This window comes from Corvus cornix, chromosome 22, assembly GCF_000738735.6.
Source record: "Corvus cornix cornix isolate S_Up_H32 chromosome 22, ASM73873v5, whole genome shotgun sequence".
NCBI classification, from domain to species: Eukaryota; Metazoa; Chordata; class Aves; order Passeriformes; family Corvidae; genus Corvus; species Corvus cornix.
This window is the reverse complement of record NC_046351.1, coordinates 1,523,117-1,544,178: the sequence shown is the minus strand read 5'-3', so window position 1 is coordinate 1,544,178 and position 21,062 is coordinate 1,523,117. Positions and strand designations below refer to the sequence as shown.

The 21,062-nt window shown below is 59.1% G+C and overlaps 4 protein-coding genes across 4 annotated transcripts in view; 1 reads left to right on the top strand and 3 right to left on the bottom strand.

The window, feature by feature from the left end:
- Positions 1-382: 382 nt before the first annotated feature.
- LOC120411151 (fibroblast growth factor 17-like) lies at positions 383-4,625 on the bottom strand. The gene is given in 5 exon segments (XM_039564239.1): positions 383-555; positions 558-669; positions 1,257-1,363; positions 2,712-2,856; positions 4,596-4,625. Coding segments are annotated over 5 exon segments (558 nt in total). The 5' UTR covers positions 4,617-4,625.
- Positions 4,626-6,484: 1,859 nt separating this feature from the next.
- Positions 6,485-8,805, bottom strand: LOC120411150 (nucleoplasmin-like). The gene is given in 11 exon segments (XM_039564238.1): positions 6,485-6,554; positions 6,703-6,770; positions 6,970-7,006; positions 7,087-7,115; positions 7,279-7,397; positions 7,473-7,541; positions 7,544-7,565; positions 7,646-7,762; positions 8,243-8,328; positions 8,438-8,514; positions 8,726-8,805. Coding segments are annotated over 9 exon segments (579 nt in total). The 5' UTR covers positions 8,496-8,514; positions 8,726-8,805; the 3' UTR covers positions 6,485-6,554; positions 6,703-6,728.
- An 835-nt stretch (positions 8,806-9,640) lies between these two features.
- On the top strand, positions 9,641-11,532 carry LOC109145826 (protein PBDC1-like). Its single transcript, XM_039564152.1, is given in 7 exon segments — positions 9,641-9,676; positions 9,787-9,817; positions 9,820-9,851; positions 10,656-10,715; positions 10,801-10,941; positions 11,044-11,155; positions 11,237-11,532. Coding segments are annotated over 7 exon segments (525 nt in total). The 3' UTR covers positions 11,350-11,532.
- Positions 11,533-11,901: 369 nt separating this feature from the next.
- Positions 11,902-21,062, bottom strand: part of LOC104694886 (exportin-7) — a 60,686-nt gene continuing 51,525 nt past the window's right edge. Inside the window, 8 exon segments of the mRNA XM_039564151.1 lie at positions 11,902-11,990; positions 14,429-14,535; positions 15,187-15,209; positions 15,211-15,315; positions 15,972-16,070; positions 17,760-17,836; positions 17,839-17,919; positions 20,156-20,294. Of these exon segments, the coding sequence (XP_039420085.1) occupies positions 11,902-11,990; positions 14,429-14,535; positions 15,187-15,209; positions 15,211-15,315; positions 15,972-16,070; positions 17,760-17,836; positions 17,839-17,919; positions 20,156-20,294 (720 nt within the window).

The window sequence follows — 21,062 nt, the reverse complement described above, 5'->3', positions numbered from 1 at the left end:
TTCAGGGTCTCAGTGACCATCTCTGAAAGGGAGGGGACAAAAGCCCTGCCGCCCTGGGATACTTCAGGATTTCAGGACCCCACTGCCCATCCCTGAGGGGAGTGGACAAAGGCCCTAGATCCCCTGGGATACTCCGGGATTCAGGGACCCCACCCACCAGCGCCCACCCCCAACTCGTGCCCTCCCCACCCTCGGGGCGCTTAAACCCCGAAGCGCTTTCAGAAAAACGAGGAGACCCTCGGGGCGCTGGGAGCCGGGGCAGCGCCGGGGGAGGGCGGGGACAGCTCCGGCCGCGGCGGGGACAGCTCCGGCCGCGGCGGGGACAGCTCCGGCCGCGGCGGGGACAGCTCCGGCCGCGGCGGGGACAGCTCCGGCCGCGGGGTTACGTGCGGGGACCGCGGGTGCGGCGGGAGCGGCGGGTGGGGGACGAGGAGCCCACGAACTCGAACTGCTTCTGGCGCTCGGCGTTGGGGAAGGGCAGCTGCCCCCGGTAGAGGCGCTTGATGAAATGAGCCTCCCGCTGGTTCTGGCGGCTGCGGGAGGCGCGGCGGGGCGGCCCCGGCGGGTGAAGGCCATGTACCAGCCCTCGTAGCGCGCGTTCTGGAAGGCCGTGTAGTTGTTCTCCAGCACGATCTCGGTGAAGATGCAGTCCTTGCTCTTCCCGTTGGGCTGCGGGAGGAGGAGAGAGGGGTTGAGGGCCGGCGGCGGTGGGATTTGAGAGAGGTTGGAATGAGCCAGACCATCCCTGCCATGCCTCAAATCCATCTTTATCACCCCAAAACCCAGCTCTGCCACCATCCTTGACACCATCCTTGACACCCCTCAGCTCATCTGTCACCCCCAGTCCACCCCTGACACCAACCCAAGCCCATCTTTGTCACCCCCCAAAACCGGTTTTTTCACCCTAAAACCCATCTGTGTCACCTCCAGCCCACCCCTGCCCCTCCCTGCATCATCTTTGTCACCATCTCTGAAACAGCCAGCTCATCTGTGCCCCCTGCCGCCTCCCAAACCCATCTCTGCCACCCCAAAACCCATCCCCACCACATTCCCTATGGATTCCACCCCCGTGCACCAGGAGCAGCTCCCTGGATCCTCCCCTTGTGGTGTCCGGCCCAAGCAGCACAGGGAGGACGGAGGAAAAGGGCTCAGGGAGAGCACCCCAAAGGTGCCCAAAGCGACCAGGGACCAGCCTGGCCGGGTTCCCAGGCTGAGCTCCAGGGATCTGGGGGAGCCTGGGGGTGCCCAGGACTCACTTTCCCGATGAGTTTCCCCCTCTTGCTCATGCAGATGTACTTCTCGCTCTCGGCCCCCTTGATCCGCACGCGGCTTCCGAACGTGTCCGTCTCCACGATCAGCTTGGCTGCGAGGAGGGGACGTGTCCTACGAGAGCTGGGACACCCCCCCGAGGGGCTCCCAGCCCCCCCATCCCCCCATGCCCTTCCCCCTGCCTCCATCTCCCAAAAAGAGGGGCTGGACACAGAGAAAGAAATGTCGTTTCTTTGGGGAAAACCAGGAGTTGTCCCCTGTGCTGCTCCCTTCCACAGCAGGGCAGCCCCAGGCTCCTCCAAGGAAGCTTCCTGAGATTTTTTTTTTTCCTTCCAAGAGGGAAAAAAAAAAAATCCCTCCAGGATCCTTCCGAGCGGGCCAGGAGGGCAAAATTTCCTTTTCCAGGGAATTTCCCCATCCGTGGTGCCAAAGGGACTTTGTGGAAACCCAAATCGGGCGGGTGATGAAGGCACAGCCCTTTCCTTCCCCTCCGGCACATCCAAACCGTCGGAATTCAGGGATTTCTCCAGGAATTCCATGGGTTTTCCAGGCCCAGACCGAACCCAGCACCTGCCAGGTTAATTATCCTCGTCCTCATTGGTCCTCCACAACATTCCCAGCTCCGGAGCAGCACGGAAATCCGCGGCCGGGAGAATCCAGGGAAAGCCCTGGAAAGGCCGTGACTCAGTGCTGGGAAAAGCCTTTCCCGAAGCTTCGGGCTGTTTGTGGGGCTGTGATGCCCCCTCAGCATAGAAACCCCTCGGGAAAGGTGGGAAAAGCGGGAAGGGATCTGTCCCAGGTGGACTCTGCCCACCCACCTATGGGTATTTAGGAGGAGGATGCCGGGATCAGGGCGATTTTCCTCAGGGAAAGGTTGTTTGCCCGTCTCCGGGAAGGGATTGGAAAGCACAAGCCCTAAGTGTAGGGGTTATAAATACTTCACAGAGCCAGAGAAATCCACAATTTGGGAATTTTTGAGGTCAGGGCTGGCTCTTCGCAGCTGCGCTCTCACCGGAGGATGATTTTTTTTTGAGGCGATTTTTGGGTATAAAACCACCTGGAGCCGGAATTCCTCCACACACCACGGAACTCTTTGGGAAGAGCCGCTTCCCAGGTGATTCCCAGCCTTTCCCTGAGCACCACGGGCGGGGTGTTGGCAGCGCCGGGATCCCAAACCCCTGTCCCGCAGCCAGAGCCTGCGATCCCTGAGGAAGAAACCCGGGAAAAGAGGTACCAGGGGAGGGGGATGCACGGTGGGGGTGTGGGGTTGGGTGAGGGGGTCCTGACCCGTCCCTTTCCCTGCCCAGGGCTCTTCCCGGCTCCTGCGCAGCCGGGTCAGGAGGAAAGCGGCTCCGTCGGAGCAGGACAGCTAAAAATCCCGGGAAACCTCTGCCAGGAGGCTGAGAGGAATTCGCTGCTGCGGCGTCAGGAGGGAGCCTCACCGAATTTGTTCCCGTCCTCGGCGGTGGCCGTGATCCTTTTTCCGTGGACCTGGACGTGCTTGCCGCTGGTCCGGCTGTAGAGTTGGTACTCCCGGATCTGGCGCCGGCTCAGCTGGTCCGTCATGGCCCCCTGGTCCCTCACGTACTGGTTAAAATTAGGAGACGGTTGGTTCTCCCCCTTTGTTTACAAAGGGAAAAATCAAATCAATTCGTTTTGGGATGGCAAAGGGAAGGGATGGGTGGGAATGGGCTCGGAGGGGTCGTGGCACCTCCTTTGAGGGTCGCAGTCGCCTTCCCTTGGAGCAGGGAAGGCTTGGGAGAGGCAAAGAGCGTTCCCTGAATTCCAAGCAGAAGCGGGATGTCGGGAAGGATTCTCCCCTCCCATCCCCGGGGTGCTCAGCAGGAATGAGGGACACGCTGGGAAGCGGGAGCTGAGCTGGTGAAACACCCAGCGGGTCCCTCACGGGGGGTGAGGCGCCCTAAATCACCCCCCAGATCCCAGGAGCAGATGCCCTAAATCCCAGGAGAGGAGCCACCCGTTCCCAATCTACCCTGGGAACGGGATAAACGCCGCGGGGATCCCGGAACAGCTCCGTGGCTTTTCCTAAATGAGGGATGTTGGAGGGAAAAGCGGAGCTGATTAGGGCAGTGAGGAGGGGGATTTGGGGTGGGCAGCCCCTGCCCCGCTCCGGATTCCAACCAGAACATCCCAAGGGAAAACTCGGCTTTAATCCCGGGGCTTTGGGGGCAGCACCTGAGAGACCCCGGACCCCAAAACCAGCTCTGAAAGGGGCCGTGGGCAGGGGATGAGAACCAGGGGTGGCATCTCCTGCTGGCAGAGGGGGACGTTTGGGGTCCCAGGGCTCAGTTTGGGGGTGCGCAGCATCGCCCTGGGGGGTGGGTCAGGACCCGCCTCCCGCATTCCCAGGCTGCGGAATCGCCTCGCTGGGTGGGAATGCACGAGGGTATCCAGCCCTGGGAGGGTGGGGGGGCACGGCCCGCCCCCCGCAAATCCCTCCCACCACCTTTGTGTGTTCCCGGGGACCATTTCCTGCCGGGATCCGCTTTAAAGCCTTTGGGGTTGGCCGGGGGAGGTGGGATGGGATTGGGATTGCGGGGGGGGGGGAAGCGGCCCCTCCCCATCAAAGGCGCTTCCTTCCCCTCTCATTTCCAAAGAAATAAAAGCATTTACCTTGGGAAGGGGGGAAAAAAAGAGGCGAAAAGAAAGAAAAAAAGGTCCCGAGGATGTTTTAATGCCGCGGGGGCCGCAGCCCCGGGGTTTTGTTCGGGCGCTGGAGCAGAGGGTGCTGATATGGAACAGTGGATTTTAAAAGCTGCTGCTTTTCTAAAGCTCACAAAAAAAAAAAAAAAAAAAAAAAAAAAAAAAAAAAAAAAAAAAAAAAGGGTCGGAGCAGCCCCAGAGGGTTTGGGGGAGAGGGGGAGGGGGTGTCCAACCTCGCACCCCCCGCTGGCGGGGTCCAGACCCCGTTAATCCCCTCGGGGCGAGCCCGGCAGTGTCCGGCAGCTCGAGGGTGACGGAGCTGGCACGGCCCTGCCCGAGCGGGGCTGCGGGAAACGCGTCCCTCGCTGGGCTGGGGTCCCTGCCGGCCTCATCCCGACCCTCCGGAGGGGCCTGAGGGGTGACCCCCATCACTGAACCCCTCCTGCAGCCCTCGAGGTCACAAACACCTCCGGTGGGGACACGACCCACGGGCACCATCCCTGCATCCCGCCCTGCCCGGAGCTCGGCCCCACTCGGGATGGAACTCCCGGGAAAATTCCAAACCCCAGGGCACCGGGCGCCCCCCAAAAGCGAGGGTCAGCTCAGGGAGTCACCGAACGCAGCCTTCGCCCACCCCGGGTCAGCAAAGCCCCCGCACCTACCTGGGTCTGACAGGAGAACATGAGCAGCTGGAAACATCTGCGGAAAAAAGGGAAAACCGGCGAGTTTTGGGTGGTTTCTCCTTCCCCCCCACCCCGGGAGAAAGCCAAGAACAACCCGGGGACACCCCCGCGAGCCGCAGCGGGAGCTCGGCGCTTACATGGAGAGGTTCTGCAGGGTCAGGGGCTGCATGGCGCTGCTCGAAGCCCCCCGGCCACCGCCGGCCACAGCCAGCCCCGCTTCCCTGGGAATGCTCCGGTCCCCTCCTTCTCGGGGCGGCCGAGGGGACGAGCGGGTTGAATCCCGGGATGCGCCGAGCCCACGTGCGATGCCCAAGGCTCCGGAGCAGCGACGGCTCATGGGGGAGCAGCGGGGCTGGGGGCTTCTCCTCCTCTTCCTCCTCTTCTTCTTCTTCCTCGGGCCCTGGGGGCTGCTCGTCCTACGCCCGGGGGACATCCAGCGCCATCCTGTCCCCTGCGCCCCTCCCCATCAGCCGCCCGCGCTGGGCCCGGGTGCCCCCGGGCAGGGCGGTGCCCGCAGCCCCCCGCTCCATGGAGCCCTCGCCGTGCCGGCCCCGAGGGGGACACGGGCGGCGGGGGCGGCTTTAAAGGTGGGGAGAGCCCCGCAGGGAGGGGCTGGAGGTGGCCCGGGAGGGAGAGGGTGGGATGGGGCAGGAGGAGGGGACGGCGGAGGTGGGCTCGGCTTGGGGGTCCCCATCTCCCCCCGCCCCAAGCCGCGGGGACACGGTGAGGGCAGCAGGCCGAGGGGACAGAGGGGTTTTGTCACCGCCTCATCATCAGGTGCCTCACCCAGCACAGCGGGGTCTCACCCGCTGCTCCAGCGCTGGGGGCTCTGGGGAGCCCCCCTCCTCTTCCCATCCCGCAGGGGGAGGTCGGGGACCCCCCCCCAGGCACCGTTTGCTGGGCCAGGGAGGTGCTAAACGCCCGATAAAGACCCCGGCGGGGAGCTGGGGAACCCCTGAGGGGTCAAACCGCACCGGGGGGGTCAGTTCAGAACTCACCTGCCTTCACTCGTGCCTCGGTTTCCCCCAGGCGCCGTGGGAAAGGCAGGAGGGGGAGCAGCAGGGATCCACCCCCCATCCACAGGAGGGTGGGGGGGGGGGGGGGGGGGGGCGATCCCATGAAAACAACCCAAATTAACCCCCCCGCTGCCTCCACACCTCCCGGGCCAGGAATTCAGCCCAACCCCCCCCCCCAAACGGGGCAGCCCCCAGATCTGGATCCCCTCCCACCCCCATCCTGGGGGGGGCTCAGCAGCCCTGGGGGCTGCGCCTCCGCCCCCCCATCCACGGGGATGATTGATGGATGTGGGGGCCGTCATCGCCCCCGGGATGTGCCCCCGGTGTGGGGCGGGGGGCCCGGGCGCTGTCAGCACCTCCCGGGGGGGCCCCGCTGTGCAAACAGCCCTGCGGGGTGAGGACAGGCGGGAGGGACAGCGCGGCTCTGTCACAGCTCCCGCGGTGGCCCTGGAGGACAGAAACGGCCCTGTGCCCCCGTTCCCATCCCAGCAGCTCTCAGCCCCATCCCGGGTGGGTGCAGAGCGGGATAACCTCCCTGAACTGTCCCATCCCCGCCCCACACCTGGAGCAGCCCCATAGCGGGGTCAGGTTCCCTCTGGGAGCCCCCCCTTAGGATACAGGGGCACCCGGGGGGGTCCGGGCCCTCCCCAAATCCCGGTGCCAAGGCCAGGTCCACGGGATCCAATCCTCTCCCCGCTGCTCCCTAATCCCCCTTTGTCCCCTATCCACAGCCACCCCACGGGTGAGGGGCAGCCTCCGGCGCCCCAAATCCAGGGAAGCGGCTTCCAGCAGCTCCATCCAGGGTGGGGGATGCTCCCACAGCCCCCCAGCGCCAGCACGGGGAGCCAGGAGTGCAAAATGTGCTTTATTTGGGAACGCCACCACCACTCCCAGCGGCTGCTGCTTCCAGGAATCCCGGCACCTGGAAGGGAAGGAGAAAAAGGATTTTACCCGCGGGATCCCGGGATGACCACGCCGTGGGGACGGAGCCGCCCCAGCCCCGCACTGGGGGCACCACCCGGGTCCCTCCCAGCTCCGTAGGGAGCCGGGCTCCGCATCCCAATCCTCACCGGGCCGGGCTCTGACGGAATTCCCGTTATTTCTTTGGTGCTTTCCTGCCCCGGCCGGCTCCGCGTCCCTGCAAGAACGGGGAGGAGGCTGAACGTGGGGACCCCCCCCCCCCCAGCCTGGGGGCCCCAAACCCGCGTTTCTCCCCATTTTTGGGTCCAGCAGCTGCTGCTCATCACACACCGACCCCTTTCCCTGCCCCGGAGCCGCCAGTCCTGTGTTATCCCGTGGGAGAACGGGATGCAGGGGACACCCCAAGCAGCTCCTACCTTGCTGGGAAGGGGATCCTCAGGGGCGAGGCTGTTCCTGCTGGGAGAGAAGGGAGGTTGGGATTAGGGGTGCCGGCAGTGGGAGATCCCCGCTCCAGCTTCTCCCTCCATACTCACAGCTCATCCTCCTTTTCCAGCTTCCTTTTCTACGGAGAGAGAGAGGGAGGGAGATGTGGGATGGGGACTCTTCCTCCCCGAGGGATGAAGGCCACGGCTCATCCCCTTAACAGAGAGGGGTTTGGGTCCTGCCCCCTTTCCCCGTGGCACAGGGACCCTCCCCACTCCTGACCCCACCCGCGGGGTGCTGACCTTGGCAGCGCTGCCCTTCCGGACACTCGAGCCCTTGGGGGGCTTCTTGGGGGTCTCTTCTGCTGCTTCCTCTTCCTCCTCCTCCTCCTCGTCCTCCTCATCCGAGCTCAGGGTCAGCACTGCGGGAGAGCCTGGCTGAGCCCCCAGACCCCGCTGGGGTGGGGGGTCACGGGTGGGGGGACCCCGATACTCACTGGACACGTGCTGGCCGCTGACATAGACGGGGCCGGAGCCGGCTCGGAGGTGGAAGGTCACCGGGGGGTCAGTTCCAGTCCGGCCAGCATGGCCTAGAAAACGGGAATGGGAACAGCTCCTGGCAGAAACCCCCTCCCCAGGGGGGGCAGAAACCCCCTCCCCAGGCACTCACCGTGGGCAGCACCGACGGCTTCAGCGTGGCCAGGGGCACCGGGGTCCGGCTGTCCCCGTCCTCGGCCACCACCTCCACCACGTGGAATTCATCGCGGGCCGTCTCCCCCAGGCAGATCTCGAGGGGAAAGGAAATCAGGAAATCCCCTCAGGCCCCCCCAAAACCCAGGTACTGCTCGCCCAGGACTCCCGGGGATTTTTGGGGCAGAGGGGCAGCGGGGTGTGGGCATCCCCCTGCTCATCCCTCACCACACGGAATTCACCCCAGGCCACCTCCCTGAGGGACTGAGGGGAAAATCCCACCCAGGTACCCCTTTGTGGGATCCTTTGGGGGGCAGCGGGGTGAGAGCAATCCGTCCTCAGCCGCGATCTCCACCCCGTAGGATTCATCCCCCAAACTGCGGGAAGAAGATTCCCCCCAGGACCTCCATAAATCCCAGGAATTTGGGGAGCTGGGGGGGGGGGGGGGGTACAATCATCCCCCTCCCTGCCTGCTCCGATCTCTCCCACGTGGAATTCATCCCGGGATATCTCCCCTGGACAGCGAGAAGAACAATCCCCCCTTCACCCCCTCCCGAGCGTTTTTGGGGTCACGCACCGTGCGCAGGACCAGCTGCTGCTCGCAGTGCCATTCCTCGGGCACCTGGAAGGTGTAGGAGCTCCTCCCGCTGCTCAGCTCGCACCCTGCGGGCACCAGGAGGGGACAAATCCATGGCATTGGGGTGTCCCGGGCAGGGGGGGGCACCCGGAGCACCCCCCCAGCCCTACCGGGGTGTGGGCTCGTGGCACTCACCCCAAAGGATGGACACGGGTTTCTCGGACCTGCTGTCGGTGCTGTCCGTGAGGGACATGGCTCGGGGGTGTCACAGCCTGGGGGGACACGCAGAGCTGTGGGACCCCCTCCCCCAACCTGCAGCACCCCCAGTCCCCCCTCCCCAAAAGGCTCACCCTAAAAAGCGCCTCAATTCTCAGCCCAAGGGGAACCCCGAAGACAGCACGGCCACCCCAGCGGGCACTTATAGGGGCACAGGGACCCCACCCACCCCCCAGTCGCCAATTAAGCAGGTAATTAGTTAATTACCCCCCAGCTGTGGGTGCTAATGAGCCCCCTCCTCCCCGATGTGTCACAGGTCACCGTGTTGTGACATCCCTGGTGGCCCCACCCCGCGTGTCCCCTCGCCCTGTGTGTCCCCCGATGTCCCCGTGTCCCTCCGTCCCGCGTGTCCCCCCCACGTCCCCCGCGTTGTCCGTGTCCCTCGATGTCCCCCGTGTCCCTACGCCTCCCGCGTCCCCCATAACTCCCATTCCCCGTGTCCCTGCGCTCTCCGTGTCCCCCGATCCCTCCTGTCCCCCTGCCCCCGTGTCCCCCCCCGTCCCCCCCGTGTCCCCCCGTGTCCCCCGATCCCTCGTGTCCTCCTGTACCCCGTGTCCCCTCCACGTCCCCCGCGTTGTCCTGTGTCCCTCGATGTCCCCCCGTGTCCCCTCCCTGTCCCCTCGTGTCCCCCGCCCCGCGTGTCCCATCACACACCGGTTCTGCGTGTCCCCTCGTGTCCTCCGTCCCGCGTGTCCCCCCACGTCCCCCGCGTTGTCCCGTGTCCCTCGATGTCCCCCCGTGTCCCTGCGCCCCCCGTGTCCCCCCATAACTCCCATTCCCCGTGTCCTGCGCTCTCCGTGTCCCCCCGATCCCTCCTGTCCTCCTGCCCCCGTGTCCCCCCGTGTCCCCCGACCCCTCGTGTCCTCCTGTACCCCGTGTCCCCTCGTGTCCCCCGTGTCCCCTCCTGCCCCCGTGTCCCCCCGTGTCCCCCCGTGTCCCCCATCCCTCGTGTCCCCCCGTGTCCCCCCCGTGTCCTCCTGCCCCCGTGTCCCCCTCGTGTCCCCCTCGTGTCCCCCCGTGTCCCCCCGATCCCTCCTGTCTCCTCCCCCCGTGTCCCCCCGTGTCCCCTCCTTGTCCCTCCCCGTCCCCGTGGGCGGAGCCGCCGCTCCTCTTCCGGCAGCGATGGCGGCGGCGGGGCTGGCGGGGCTGGCGGGGCTGGTGAGACCGGGGGGCCCGGGGGGGACCGGGGGGCCGTGGGTGACCCGTGTGACCCTGGGGGGGCCATGGGGGCCGTGTCCCCCGCTGTGGCAGCTCCGTGTCCCCCGCAGGGCCCCGGCGAGGCCGCGGCGGCCGCTCAGGCGTGGCGCTGCCCGCGGAGTCCTTCGGCAACGACGTGAGTGGGACTGGGGGGACTGGGGGACTGGGGGGCCTTACTGGGAGGGGTCACAGACTGGGAGGGAGTCACAGATTTGGGGGTGTCACAGATTTGGGGTCCCTGTCCTCGCAGAGGGGTCCCAGACTTGGGAGGGTTCCAACTTTTGGGGTCCCTGTCCTGGGGGTGTCAGATTTGGGGAGGGTTCCAACTTTTTGGGGTCCCTGTCCTGGGAGGGGTGTCAGATTTGGGGGGGGTTCCAACTTTTTGGGGTCCCTGTCCTGGGGGTGTCAGATTTGGGGGGTTCCAACTTTTGGGGTCCCTGTCCTGGGAGGGGTGTCAGATTTGGGGGGGGTTCCAACTTTTGGGGTCCCTGTCCTGGGGGTGTCAGATTTGGGGGGGCTTCCAACTTTTTGGGGTCCCTGTCCTGGGGGTGTCAGATTTGGGGGGGGTTCCAACTTTTGGGGTCCCTGTCCTGGGGGGTGTCAGATTTGGGGAATTCCATTCCTGGGGAGTCCCAGTCCTCAGGGGGATATCCCGGTCCTGGGAGGGCGTTCCAGCTTTGGGGGTCCCGGTTTTGGGGGTCTCAGTCATGGCAGGGGGGGCCCAGCCTTGTCCCCCGAGAGGAGCAAAATCCCAAAAGGAAGAAAATCCCCCCGGAACGGGAGGAGAGGAACCCCAAGAGGATGAAAAGCCCCATGAAGGGGGGAAGAAAACCCCAAAAAGGGGGAGAGGGTCCCCCAAATGGGAGGAGGGACCCCCCAAGGGGAGATTTGTCCCCAGAGGGGGGTCCCAGCTGTCCCTGATCCGTGTCCGGCCCCGCAGCCCCGCGTGGAGCTGGCCTGGGCCATGAAGGCTCATCAGCACGCCCAGGTCTACTTCAACGTGAGTCTGGGGGCTCCGAGTGCTTTGGGGGGGGAGCTTTTAGGGGGGCCCCAGCTGACCCTGCACCCCCCTCTCCCCCGCGCAGCTCATCTCCTCCGTGGACCCCAAATTCCTGAGCCTCACCAAGGTGGACGACCGGATCTACGAGGAATTCCGCAAAACCTTCCGGGACCTGCGCGTCGACGTCCTGGACCCCGAGGACCTGAAATCGGAGCCGGCCAAGGCGGTGGGTGGGGGGCTCGGGGGGGGTCTCAGCGGGATTTTTTCCCCCCTTTTCCCGGGATTTTGGGGGTGCTGAGGGTGTTTTTACTCTTCCCCCCCATCCCAGAAGTGGCGCCCGTTCTGCCTCCGCTTCGAGGGCGTGGTGGAGGATTTCAACTACGGGACGCTGCTCCGGCTGGATTCCCGGCGGGAATACACGGAGGAAAACACCATCTTCGGTGGGAAACGGGGTGAGAGAGCTGTAGGGGATCCCAAATCCATAGATTTCCTTGGAGTCGATCCCTTTCCTGCTTTTTCAGCCACCAGGATCCAGTTTTTCGCCATCGAGATCGCCCGGAACAGGGAAGGCTGGAATGACGAGGTTTACAGCAGCGCCAGGGAGCCGGCGGCTTCGGAGGGAAAATCGGGATGAGGATTGGGAAGCTGGGCCGGGATGAGGTGGGCAGGAGCCCCCAGGCTCGATTCGAGGGGAGCAGGAGCCCCCAGCCCCGCTCCGGGATCGTTCCCAGGCTGGGAAGGCTCTGGAAGGACGGAGGGGCTGGAGCTGCTCCTGCTCCTCCAGCTCCGACTGTAAATAAACGTTTGGAAATCCCAATCCCGGTGTTGGGATCCCTGTTTGAAAATCCCAATCCCTGTGGGGTTTGGGGTTCCCTGGGGTGTCCCCCTCTCCTGTACCCCCCAGCTGCTCGCAGGGATGGGGAGGTTGTTCCCTAAAATGGGGGAAAACTTCCAGGAATTGGGGCCAAATCCAGGTGGGTTTTGGTTGGAGCTTTGCTGCTCCGCTCGGGGCTCGAGGATCATCCACCCCCCCCCAAACGAAATCAGATTTTGGGGATTTGGGGATTTGATTGGGAAAAGTCACCCTGCAGGAGAGGGCTGGGGGTGTTGGGGGGATCTTGGGGTGAAGAGGGAGAGCTCAGGGGAGATCTCGGGGTGCAGGGAGAAATCATGGGGAGAACTCGGTTTAGAGATCTTGGGGTTCTGGAGGAAAACTTGGGGTGCTGAGGAAGGTCTTGGGGTTCTGGGGGGAGATCTCAGGGTGCAGGGCAAGACCTTGGGGGCCGGGGGGCGGAATCTCAGGGTTCTGGGGTGAATCTCAGGGTGTAGGGGTGAACTTGGGGTTCTGAGAAGGAACTCAGGGTTCTGGGGTGAATTTTGGGGTTCTGGGGGTGCTCTCAGGGTTCTGGGGTGAATCTGGAGGTGCAGAGAGGACTCTGAAGATGATGGGAGGAATCTCGGGGTTCTGGGGGGGTCTCTCAGGGCTCTGGGGTGAATCTTGGGGTTCTGGGGGTTCCCTCATGGTTCTGGGGGGTCTCTCAGGACTCTGGGGTCAATCTCAGGGTTCTGGGATGAATCTTGGGGTTCTGGGGGGAGACTCTCACGGTTCTGGGGGTTCCCTTACGGTCCTGGGGGACTCTCACAGTTCTGGGGCGAATCTTGGGGTTCTCTCACAGTTCTGGGGGTTCTCTCACAGTTCTAGGGGGACTCTCAGGGTTCTGGGATGAATCTTGGGGTTCTGGGGGTCTCTCACGGTTTTGGGGGGACTCTCAGGGTTCTAGGGTGAATCTCAGGGCTCTGGGGTGAATCTTGGGGCTTGGGGTTTCTCTCATAGTTCTGGGGGGTCCCTCACGGTTCTGGGGGGTCCCTCACAGCTCTGGGGGTTCTCTCAGGGTTCTGGGATGAATATTGAGGTTCTGGGGGTTCTCTCACAGTTGTGGGGTCTCTCAGGGTTCTGGGGGGACTCTCACGGCTCTGGGGTGACTCTCGGGGTTCCGAGCTGAGTTTTGGGGTGCAGGGGGAATCTCGGGGTGCAGCCAGAGCCGTGTCAGTAGAAACCATTGAGTTTTATTTGCAGTCACAATGCTTACACTGTTTGCAGCAAAACACCCTTACAAGTCAACCAGCATCTGCTCACGCGGAAAAGGACCCAACACACAATCGCCAGAGGAAAAGAAAAGAAGAAAACAAAACCTAAAAAAAAAAAAAAAAAACCCAACCAAAACAAAATCCAAAATAAATTAAAATCAAAATAAAATTTAAAAAAAAAATTAATTAGAAGAGTTAATTGGTGTCTGGGAAGAGAAACTGAAGCCCTAAAAGGCCCGAGTGTCTGTGGGGAGAGCTGAGCAAGAGGATGCACACGACTAGCAGCAAACAATAGTGGGGAAATACAAGGCAAAGGGGTTCCCTCCCCCTCAGATCCCTCAGATCCGTCGGTTTTCCATCCGTGGATATCCCAAACATCGCTTGGGGTGACTCAAGAGAAGAAATGGACTCGTTCCCAAGGGCTGCTCGACGCTTCCTGCTGGGCAAACCTTGGGAAGAACCCGAGGGGAGGAGGAGGAGGAGGAGGAGGAGGAGGAGGAGGAGGGAGGCCCCTGTGCTGCCGCCAGCTCCTGCTCCAGCCGGGAAAAACGGGAAAAAGAGATGGGAAAGAGGAGGAAAAGGAGGAAAGGAGGGCCCTGGGAGGGGCTACTGCTACAGAGGGACAGGAGGGACACCCACGAGCAAGCACGAACGGAGGGGTCACGTCATGGCTTCGAGTTCCCAATAACGAGGGCGAGACGGGACCGGGAAATTGTGATTTCGAGGGGGGGCTTAATAAGAAAAAATATACATTTGGAATTTTACAATGCCTTTTTTTTTCTTTTTTTTTTTGTTTTTTTTTTTTTTTTTTGTGGTGTTTTTTTCTTTCGTCGTCGTCGCTGTTTTTTAATTTTTTTTGTTGGTTTTTTGTTATTTTTTTTTGTTTGTTTTGTTTGAGTTTTTGCTTCTCTCTACAGCTCATGTCACTAAATAGATCTCTGCACTTTCACACAGCCACCCCCTCGCCCAGTAAAGCTTCAGGCCACGCTTTCCTCACTCGCATTCACAACCCTCACACCAGCACTGGGTGCACCAGGACTCTGTAAAAATTCCAATCACACTTTGTTTTTTGTGGTTTTTTTTGTCATTTTGTTGGCTTTTTTTTTGTTTTTTTTTTAAATCATCATTTTGGTTTTTGTGTGGGGTTTTTTTTTTTGTGATTTTTTTTGTGATTTTTTTTTTTTTAATTTTTGGGTGATTTTTTTTTTAAATTTTTTTTGCAGTTTTTTTGTGTCCTCTTTTTTGTTGTTTTTTTTTTTTTTTTTCTTTTTTTTGTCTCCTTTTTCTGAAACTCAATATAAACCTTGTTCCAAAATGTTATGAAAAAATGTACATGTTTTATACAAGGCAGGCTTGCAGCAGAGCAATTCCACATTCCAGCCTGGGAGAGAGAGAGAGAGAGAGAGAGAGAAAAACCTTGGAATTCCTGCACCTGGATGATGCCCTTCCAATGGAAAACACCTGCCCAGGTGAGCTCAACCTGCTGCTCCCTCCTCCCTCGGGTCCGGCCGCGCTCCAGCCCTGGGGAAGGGCTCCAGCCCTGGGGAAGGGCGGGGATTTGGGAACGCCCTGGATTCTTCCTCGGGAAAAAGGGAGCCCTCGGGGCCAGGAGAAGGAGAAGCTGCCGGCGGGAGGTGTCAGCTCATCATGTCGTTTGCTGTTGACGCCGTAGCTCGAGTTCTTCATGGAGTCGTTGACCTCCCGCCGGAACGCCGACAGGTTCTGGGTGAACCTGGACGGGTGGGAAGGGAGATTCCATCATTCCAGAAGCTCTCACAGGGTGTGGGGTCCTACCCAAAACCTGGCAGTGACCCCCTGGGTGTTGTGGCCGTGGGGTTTTAAAGCCCATCAGGGATGGGGGTCCAGCACATGGGAAGTTTCTTATTGGAATGGGGATATCTGGAAGGAATTCCTCCCCCTGGGAGGGTGGGGATGGGATTCCCAGAGGAAAAGCTGTGGCTGCTCCTGGATCGCTGCAAGTGTCCAAGGCCAGGTTGGAGCACTCTGGGATAGTGGAAGGTGTCCCTGGATGGGATTTAAGGTCCCTCCTAACCCAAACCATTCCATGATTCCAGGCATGAATCCATGAAGAAATCCCATTGGGAAGTTGCAAACTGGAATGGGGATATTGGGAAGGAATTGCTGGCTGGGAGGGTGGCGAGGGGCTGGGATGGAATTCCCAGAGCAGCTGTGGCTGCCCCTGGATCCCTGGAAGTGCCCAAAGCCAGGCTGGAGCAGCCTGGGATCGCAGAACGTGTCCCTACCCACGGATATTTCAACTCCCTTCCCACCCAAACCATGCCAGGGAGCCCGACCCCGAGGCAGTCCCACGGGAAGGCGCCCATTCCAGGTTTTCCTGGCGGGAGGAGCGGCTGGCACTGACCTGTCCCTGTTCTTGGTGAGCAGGGTTGCGCTCGATGCCCTCCATGAGGTTCTCGAAGCAGAGGTGCATGGCCTGCTGCTTCTCCGGGGGCTGGCTGTTCACGATGCTGTTCCTCAGGTCCGAGAAATACTGGGAAAGCAGGACAAGGAAGGGTTAATTCCCAGCTTTGGGATAGAGCACCCACTCCCCAGGATGGTGGGAATAAGGAGGGAACGTGGGTGGATGAATGGATGGAGTTGGGACTCCGCAGCTCCAAGGAGGGCTGTGACCTTTCCCAGCCACAAGCATCACTCCAAGGCTTCCCTGGGAATGTTTGGGAATGTTCTCCTGCCTCAGCCAAGCTGGAATGGCTTTGGGATGGAGCACATAGCCCCAGGATATTGGGAATAAGGAGGGAATATCCCAGCTTTTGAAAGGATGGAGTTGGACTCCTCAGCTCCAAGGAGAGCTGTGACCCCTCCTGGCCATGGGATCACTCCAAGGCTTCCTTGGGAATGTTTGGGAATGTTCTCCTGCCTCAGCCAAGCCCTTTTCCAGCTGGGATGGATCCTTTACCTGCTCGTTGAGCAGAGGCTGGGACATGGACCTTGGCTTTGGGATAGAGCACAAACCACCCAGGATGTTGGGAATAAGGAGGGAATATCCCAGCTTCTGAATGGATTTCATTGGATTCCTCAGCTCCAAGGAAAGCTGAGACCCTTCCTGGCCACGGATCATTCCAAGGCTTCCCTGGGAATGTTCTCCTGCCTCAGCCAAGCCCTTTCCAGCTGGGATGGATCCGTTACCTTCTCGTTGAGCAGGATGAGGCCGAGCAGAGGCCGGGACATGGACCACTGGTTCCTGCAGTCCTCGAAGATGATGATGTTCAGCACCGTCGAGAGCATCTGGGATAGGGAAAGGAGGGTTAAAGGCAGCCCTTCCATCCCATCCCATCCCATCCCATCCCATCCCATCCCATCCCATCCCATCCCATCCCATCCCATCCCATCCCCCATCCCAGCTCCCTCCCTGCCCTGGGAGCTGGGAATCACCTGGGATGCTCCTGGAACAGAGCTCTGAGCACTGGGAATCAGGGAATTCAGGCTGGAGGGACAGGACAGGGGAGTGACTTCATAAGAGGGTGGGATATCGGGAAAAATCCTTCCCTGGAGGGTGGGAGGGGCTGGGATGGAATTCCCAAAGGAAAAGCTGTGGCTGCCCCATCCCTGGAAGTGTCCAAGGCCACGCTGGAGCAGCCTGGGATAGCAGAAGATTCCCAGGGGGTGGGATGGGATATTTCAGGTCTCTCCCACCCAAGCCATTCCATGATTCCACGGATCCAACCACCTGCCCAGCACTGCCAAGGCCACGTCAGGGACAAGAGGAGGATCTGGAGCCTCCATGAACTGCTGGAGGCTTTCCTGAGGTGCTGGGAGCTGCTGGAGTGGTGATTCCTGACACATCCCAAGGCATCCACGGCAATATTGCCCCATCTCCACCTAAACTGGCGTTTAAATACCTTGGGAATCTCCTCATCCTTCCCTGAGTTTCCTTCCACAGCCACCTCAGGCTGAAGCCAGGATCTAACCTGGGCTTGGAAGACGAGATTCCTCTTTTTAGCCTCAGAAAACTCAGCCTGCATCCCAAAAAAAAGCCGGATGCACCGGCGAGGGGGGAACAAAACTCCCTGCTCCCACACGGGAATGGTGCTGCCGATGCTGAGCACCAGGGGAGAGCACCAGAACTGCATTCCCTTAAAAAAAAAAACCAGGGAGAAGCCCGTTTTTTGGGCAGTCCAACTGCTGTTCCTTGGGATCAGCAAAACCTTGGAGCAAGGCTTGGAATTGCACCTGAGGAGAGGTGGAATGCTGGCAAAAAATGCTGTTTATCCCAGAAAACAACTCCCTGTTTATCCCAAAAAACGATTCCCTGTTTCTCCTGTTTATCCCTGAAAACAACTCCCTGTTTCTCCCGTTTATCCCAGAAAACAACTCCCTGTTTCTACTGTTTATCCCAAAAAAAAAAGCTCCCTGCTTATCCCAAAATACAGCTCCCTGTTTATCCCAAAAAACGATTCCCTGTTTCTCCCGTTTATCCCAGAAAACAACTCCCTGTTTCTACTGTTTATCCAAAAAAAAAAGCTCCCCTGCTTATCCCGAAATACAACTCCCTGTTTATCCCAAAAACCAACTCCGTTTCTCCCGTTTATCCCAGAAAACAACTCCCTGTTTCTCCCGTTTATCCCAAAAACCAATTCCCTGTTTCTCCCATTTATCCCAAAAACCAGCTCCCTGTTTCTCCCGTTTATCCCAGAAAACAACTCCCTCTTTCTCCCGTTTATCCCAAAAATCCAATCCGTTTCTCCCGTTTATCCCAGAAAACAACTCCCTGTTTCTCCTGTTCATCCCAAAACAAACTCCCTGTTTCTCCTGTTCATCCCAAAAACCAACTCCCTTTTTTCTCGCGTTCATCCCAAAAAACCAACTCCCTGCTTCTCCCGTTTCTCCCAGCAAAACACTTCCTTGCTGCAGAGCAGGGAAGAGCAGGCTTGGCGCGCGCTGAAATGCCAGCTTTTCCCGGGAATTGGGCGCTACCTGCTGGATCATCTCCGGGTGCTGCTGCATGATGTGCAGGAAGCGGTCGCTCTCCTGGGCCAGCGGCGTCGTTCTTTCTTGGTGCTGCGGGACAGTTGCTTGAAGAGATAAGTGACGATGTGGTCCAGGCAGGAGCAGCAGCCCGTGCAAACCATGGTGTCTGTGGGAACAGGGAAAATCCCCAGGTTGGGATGCTGCTGGAAAGCGCCGGGAAGCGTCGGCGTCTTATTGGGGTCGTTGGTGTTTGTTGGGTTTTGGGTTTGTTGGGGTTGTTGGGGTTTGTTGGTTGTTTGTTGGTGTTTTGTTGGGGGTTTTGGGGTTTGTTGGGTTTGTTGGTTTGTTGGGTTTGTTGGGTTTGTTGGGTTGTTGGGTTGTTGGGTTTGTTGGGTTTGTTGGGGTTGTTGGGGTTTGTTGGGGTTTGTTGGGGTTTGTTGGGGTTGTTGGGGTTTGTTGGGGTTGTTGGGGTTTGTTGGGGTTTGTTGGGGTTGTTGGAGTTGTTGGTGTTTGTTGGAGTTGTTGGTGTTTGTTGGGGTTTGTTGGGGTTTGTTGGGTTTGTTGGGTTGTTGTGGGCTGTTGGTGTTTGTTGGGGTTTGTTGGGGTTTGTTGGGGTTGTTGGAGTTGTTGGTGTTTGTTGGGGTTTGTTGGTGTTTGTTGGGGTTTGTTGGGGTTTGTTGGGGCTGTTGGTGTTTGTTGGGGTTGTTGGGGTTTGTTGGGGTTTGTTGGAGTTGTTGGGGTTGGTGTTTGTTGGGTTTGTTGGGGTTTGTTGGGGTTTGTTGGGTTTGTTGGGGTTTGTTGGAGTTGTTGGGGTTTGTTGGGGTTTGTTGGAGTTGTTGGGGTTTGTGGGGGTTTGTTGGTGTTTGTTGGGGTTGTTGGTGTTTGTTGGGGTTTGTTGGTGTTTGTTGGGGTTGTTGGGGTTTGTTGGAGTTGTTGGGTTTGTTGGGGTTTGTTGGGGTTGTTGGGGTTTGTTGGGGTTGTTGGGGTTTGTTGGGGTTTGTTGGGTTTGTTGGGGTTGTTGGTGTTTGTTGGAGTTGTTGGGGTTGTTGGTGTTTGTTGGGGTTGTTGGTGTTTGTTGGGGTTTGTTGGGGTTTGTTGGGGTTTGTTGGTGTTTGTTGGTGTTTGTTGGGGTTTGTTGGTGTGTTGGGTTGTTGGGGTTGTTGGGGTTTGTTGGGGTTGTTGGGTTTGTTGGGGTTTGTTGGGTTTGTTGGGTTTGTTGGGTTGTTGGAGTTGTTGGGGTTGTTGGGGTTTGTTGGGTTTGTTGGGGTTTGTTGGGGTTTGTTGGGTTGTTGGGGTTGTTGGGGTTTGTTGGGGTTTGTTGGGGTTTGTTGGGTTGTTGGGGTTTGTTGGGTTGTTGGGTTTGTTGGTGTTTGTTGGTGTTTGTTGGTGTTTGTTGGGTTTGTTGGGTTTGTTGGGGTTTGTTGGGGTTTGTTGGGGTTTGTTGGAGTTGTTGGTGTTTGTTGGTGTTTGTTGGGGTTTGTTGGGGTTGTTGGGGTTGTTGGTGTTTGTTGGTGTTTGTTGGGGTTTGTTGGTGTTTGTTGGTGTTAGTTGGAGTTTGTTGGTGTTTGTTGGGGTTTGTTGGGGTTGTTGGGGTTTGTTGGGGTTTGTTGGAGTTTGTTGGGGTTTGTTGGGGTTTGTTGGGTTTGTTGGGGTTTGTTGGAGTTGTTGGGGTTGTTGGGGTTGTTGGGGTTTGTTGGAGTTGTTGGGGTTTGTTGGAGTTGTTGGAGTTGTTGGGGTTTGTTGGGGTTTGTTGGGGTTGTTGGGGTTTGTTGGAGTTGTTGGGGTTTGTTGGAGTTGTTGGGGTTGTTGGGGTTTGTTTGTCCAGGGATCAGCCCGAGTTCCTCCCTGAGAGGAGGGTGAAGAAAAGTCTGGGAGAATTGGGAATGTTCAGCCTGGAATGTTCAGGCTGGAGGGGTTTAACTGTGGCCTGAAGGGAGGTGGAATTAAAAGGGAGAGAGGTTGTTTATAGGGATGGGATACACGGAATGCCAGAGGGCAGGGATGGATGGGATTTTGGGAAGGAATTCCTGGCTGGGATGGAATTCCCAGAGGAAAATCCGTGGCTGCTTCATCCCTGGAAGTGTCCAAGGCCAGCTTGGAGCACCCTGGGATCGTGGAAGGAGTCCCTGGGATTGGAACTGGATGGGCTTTAAGGCCCCCCCCAGCCCAAACCCTTCCAGGATTCCCTGATCCTACAAATGGTTCCGTTTGGAAGGGATCAGCGCTGGGGTCACCGCTCCAACCTCTCCTTCTCCACAATTCCAGCTTTTCCCAGAGATGGAATTCCCCCACCTGCTCTCCCAGTTTGATGTTTGACCTCAAACTCTCCACTCAGAGCACCGGAATCTCCTCCCACTTCCAACCCGAATCCCTGAGGGCCCCGGGAGAGCAGCAGGAGTTACCGAGCGCCGTGAGCCCCTCGGAGATGGAGGACAGGATGTACATGATCACGTGGGGCTCCAGGCTGGCGATGAAGTTCATGTGGTCCTGGGTGAGAACTTCCAGCAGGGAATAGTAGGACTGGCTGAGCTTGGGATAATCCTGTGGGAAAAGGAGGGAAAAATCCAGTTTTAAGGACTTGTGGAAGCACCTTGGATTCCTAAATCCAGCCTCTTGTGAATCCCCTGGAATGTGCTGATGAATGTCATGGGAAGAACAAATCAACCTCTCTTCCCAGAATATTCCAACGGATTTCCCACCTTTTCTTCTCTCCCAACAAACCATTCCATGATGCTCCCAGTGCTGCTCTATCCAATCGTTTTTCCCGCTGTTTGTTTTCCTGGGGACAGGATGGGCTCTCTGAATTCCCAAAAATCACCCTGAGGAAGGGCCACACACCTTCCCCATCTCCCAGCACTCCTGGGATTTTTCCAAAGGGTTCCCAGCTCCAGAGCTCTGTGTTTCCAGCTCTGGCCATATAAATATCCCAAGAAATTAAACCAGGAAAGTGCTGGATGCAGCCAGAGGTGGCACAAATCCCTTCACATCCCGGGTAATAAGGATTGGGAGGAAAACTTGCTGCCCTCTCTCCTTGATTTTGGAATGATGACAGGAATTATTCCTTGGAATTGCTTTTCCAGGCAGGATTGTGCTGATGGGAGTGACAGGGTTTGGGAGCAGAGTTCCATGGAGATCCCAGCCCGCAGGGAAGCACAAACCTCGCTCCAGGATGCGGGGTTTGGATAAAGGAGCTCCAGGAGAGCTGGAGAGGGATTTGGGACGAGGGATGGAGGGAGCAGCACCCAGGGAATGGCTTCCCAGTGGAAAAGGGGAGATTTAGGTGGGATATTGGGAAGGAATTCCTGGCTG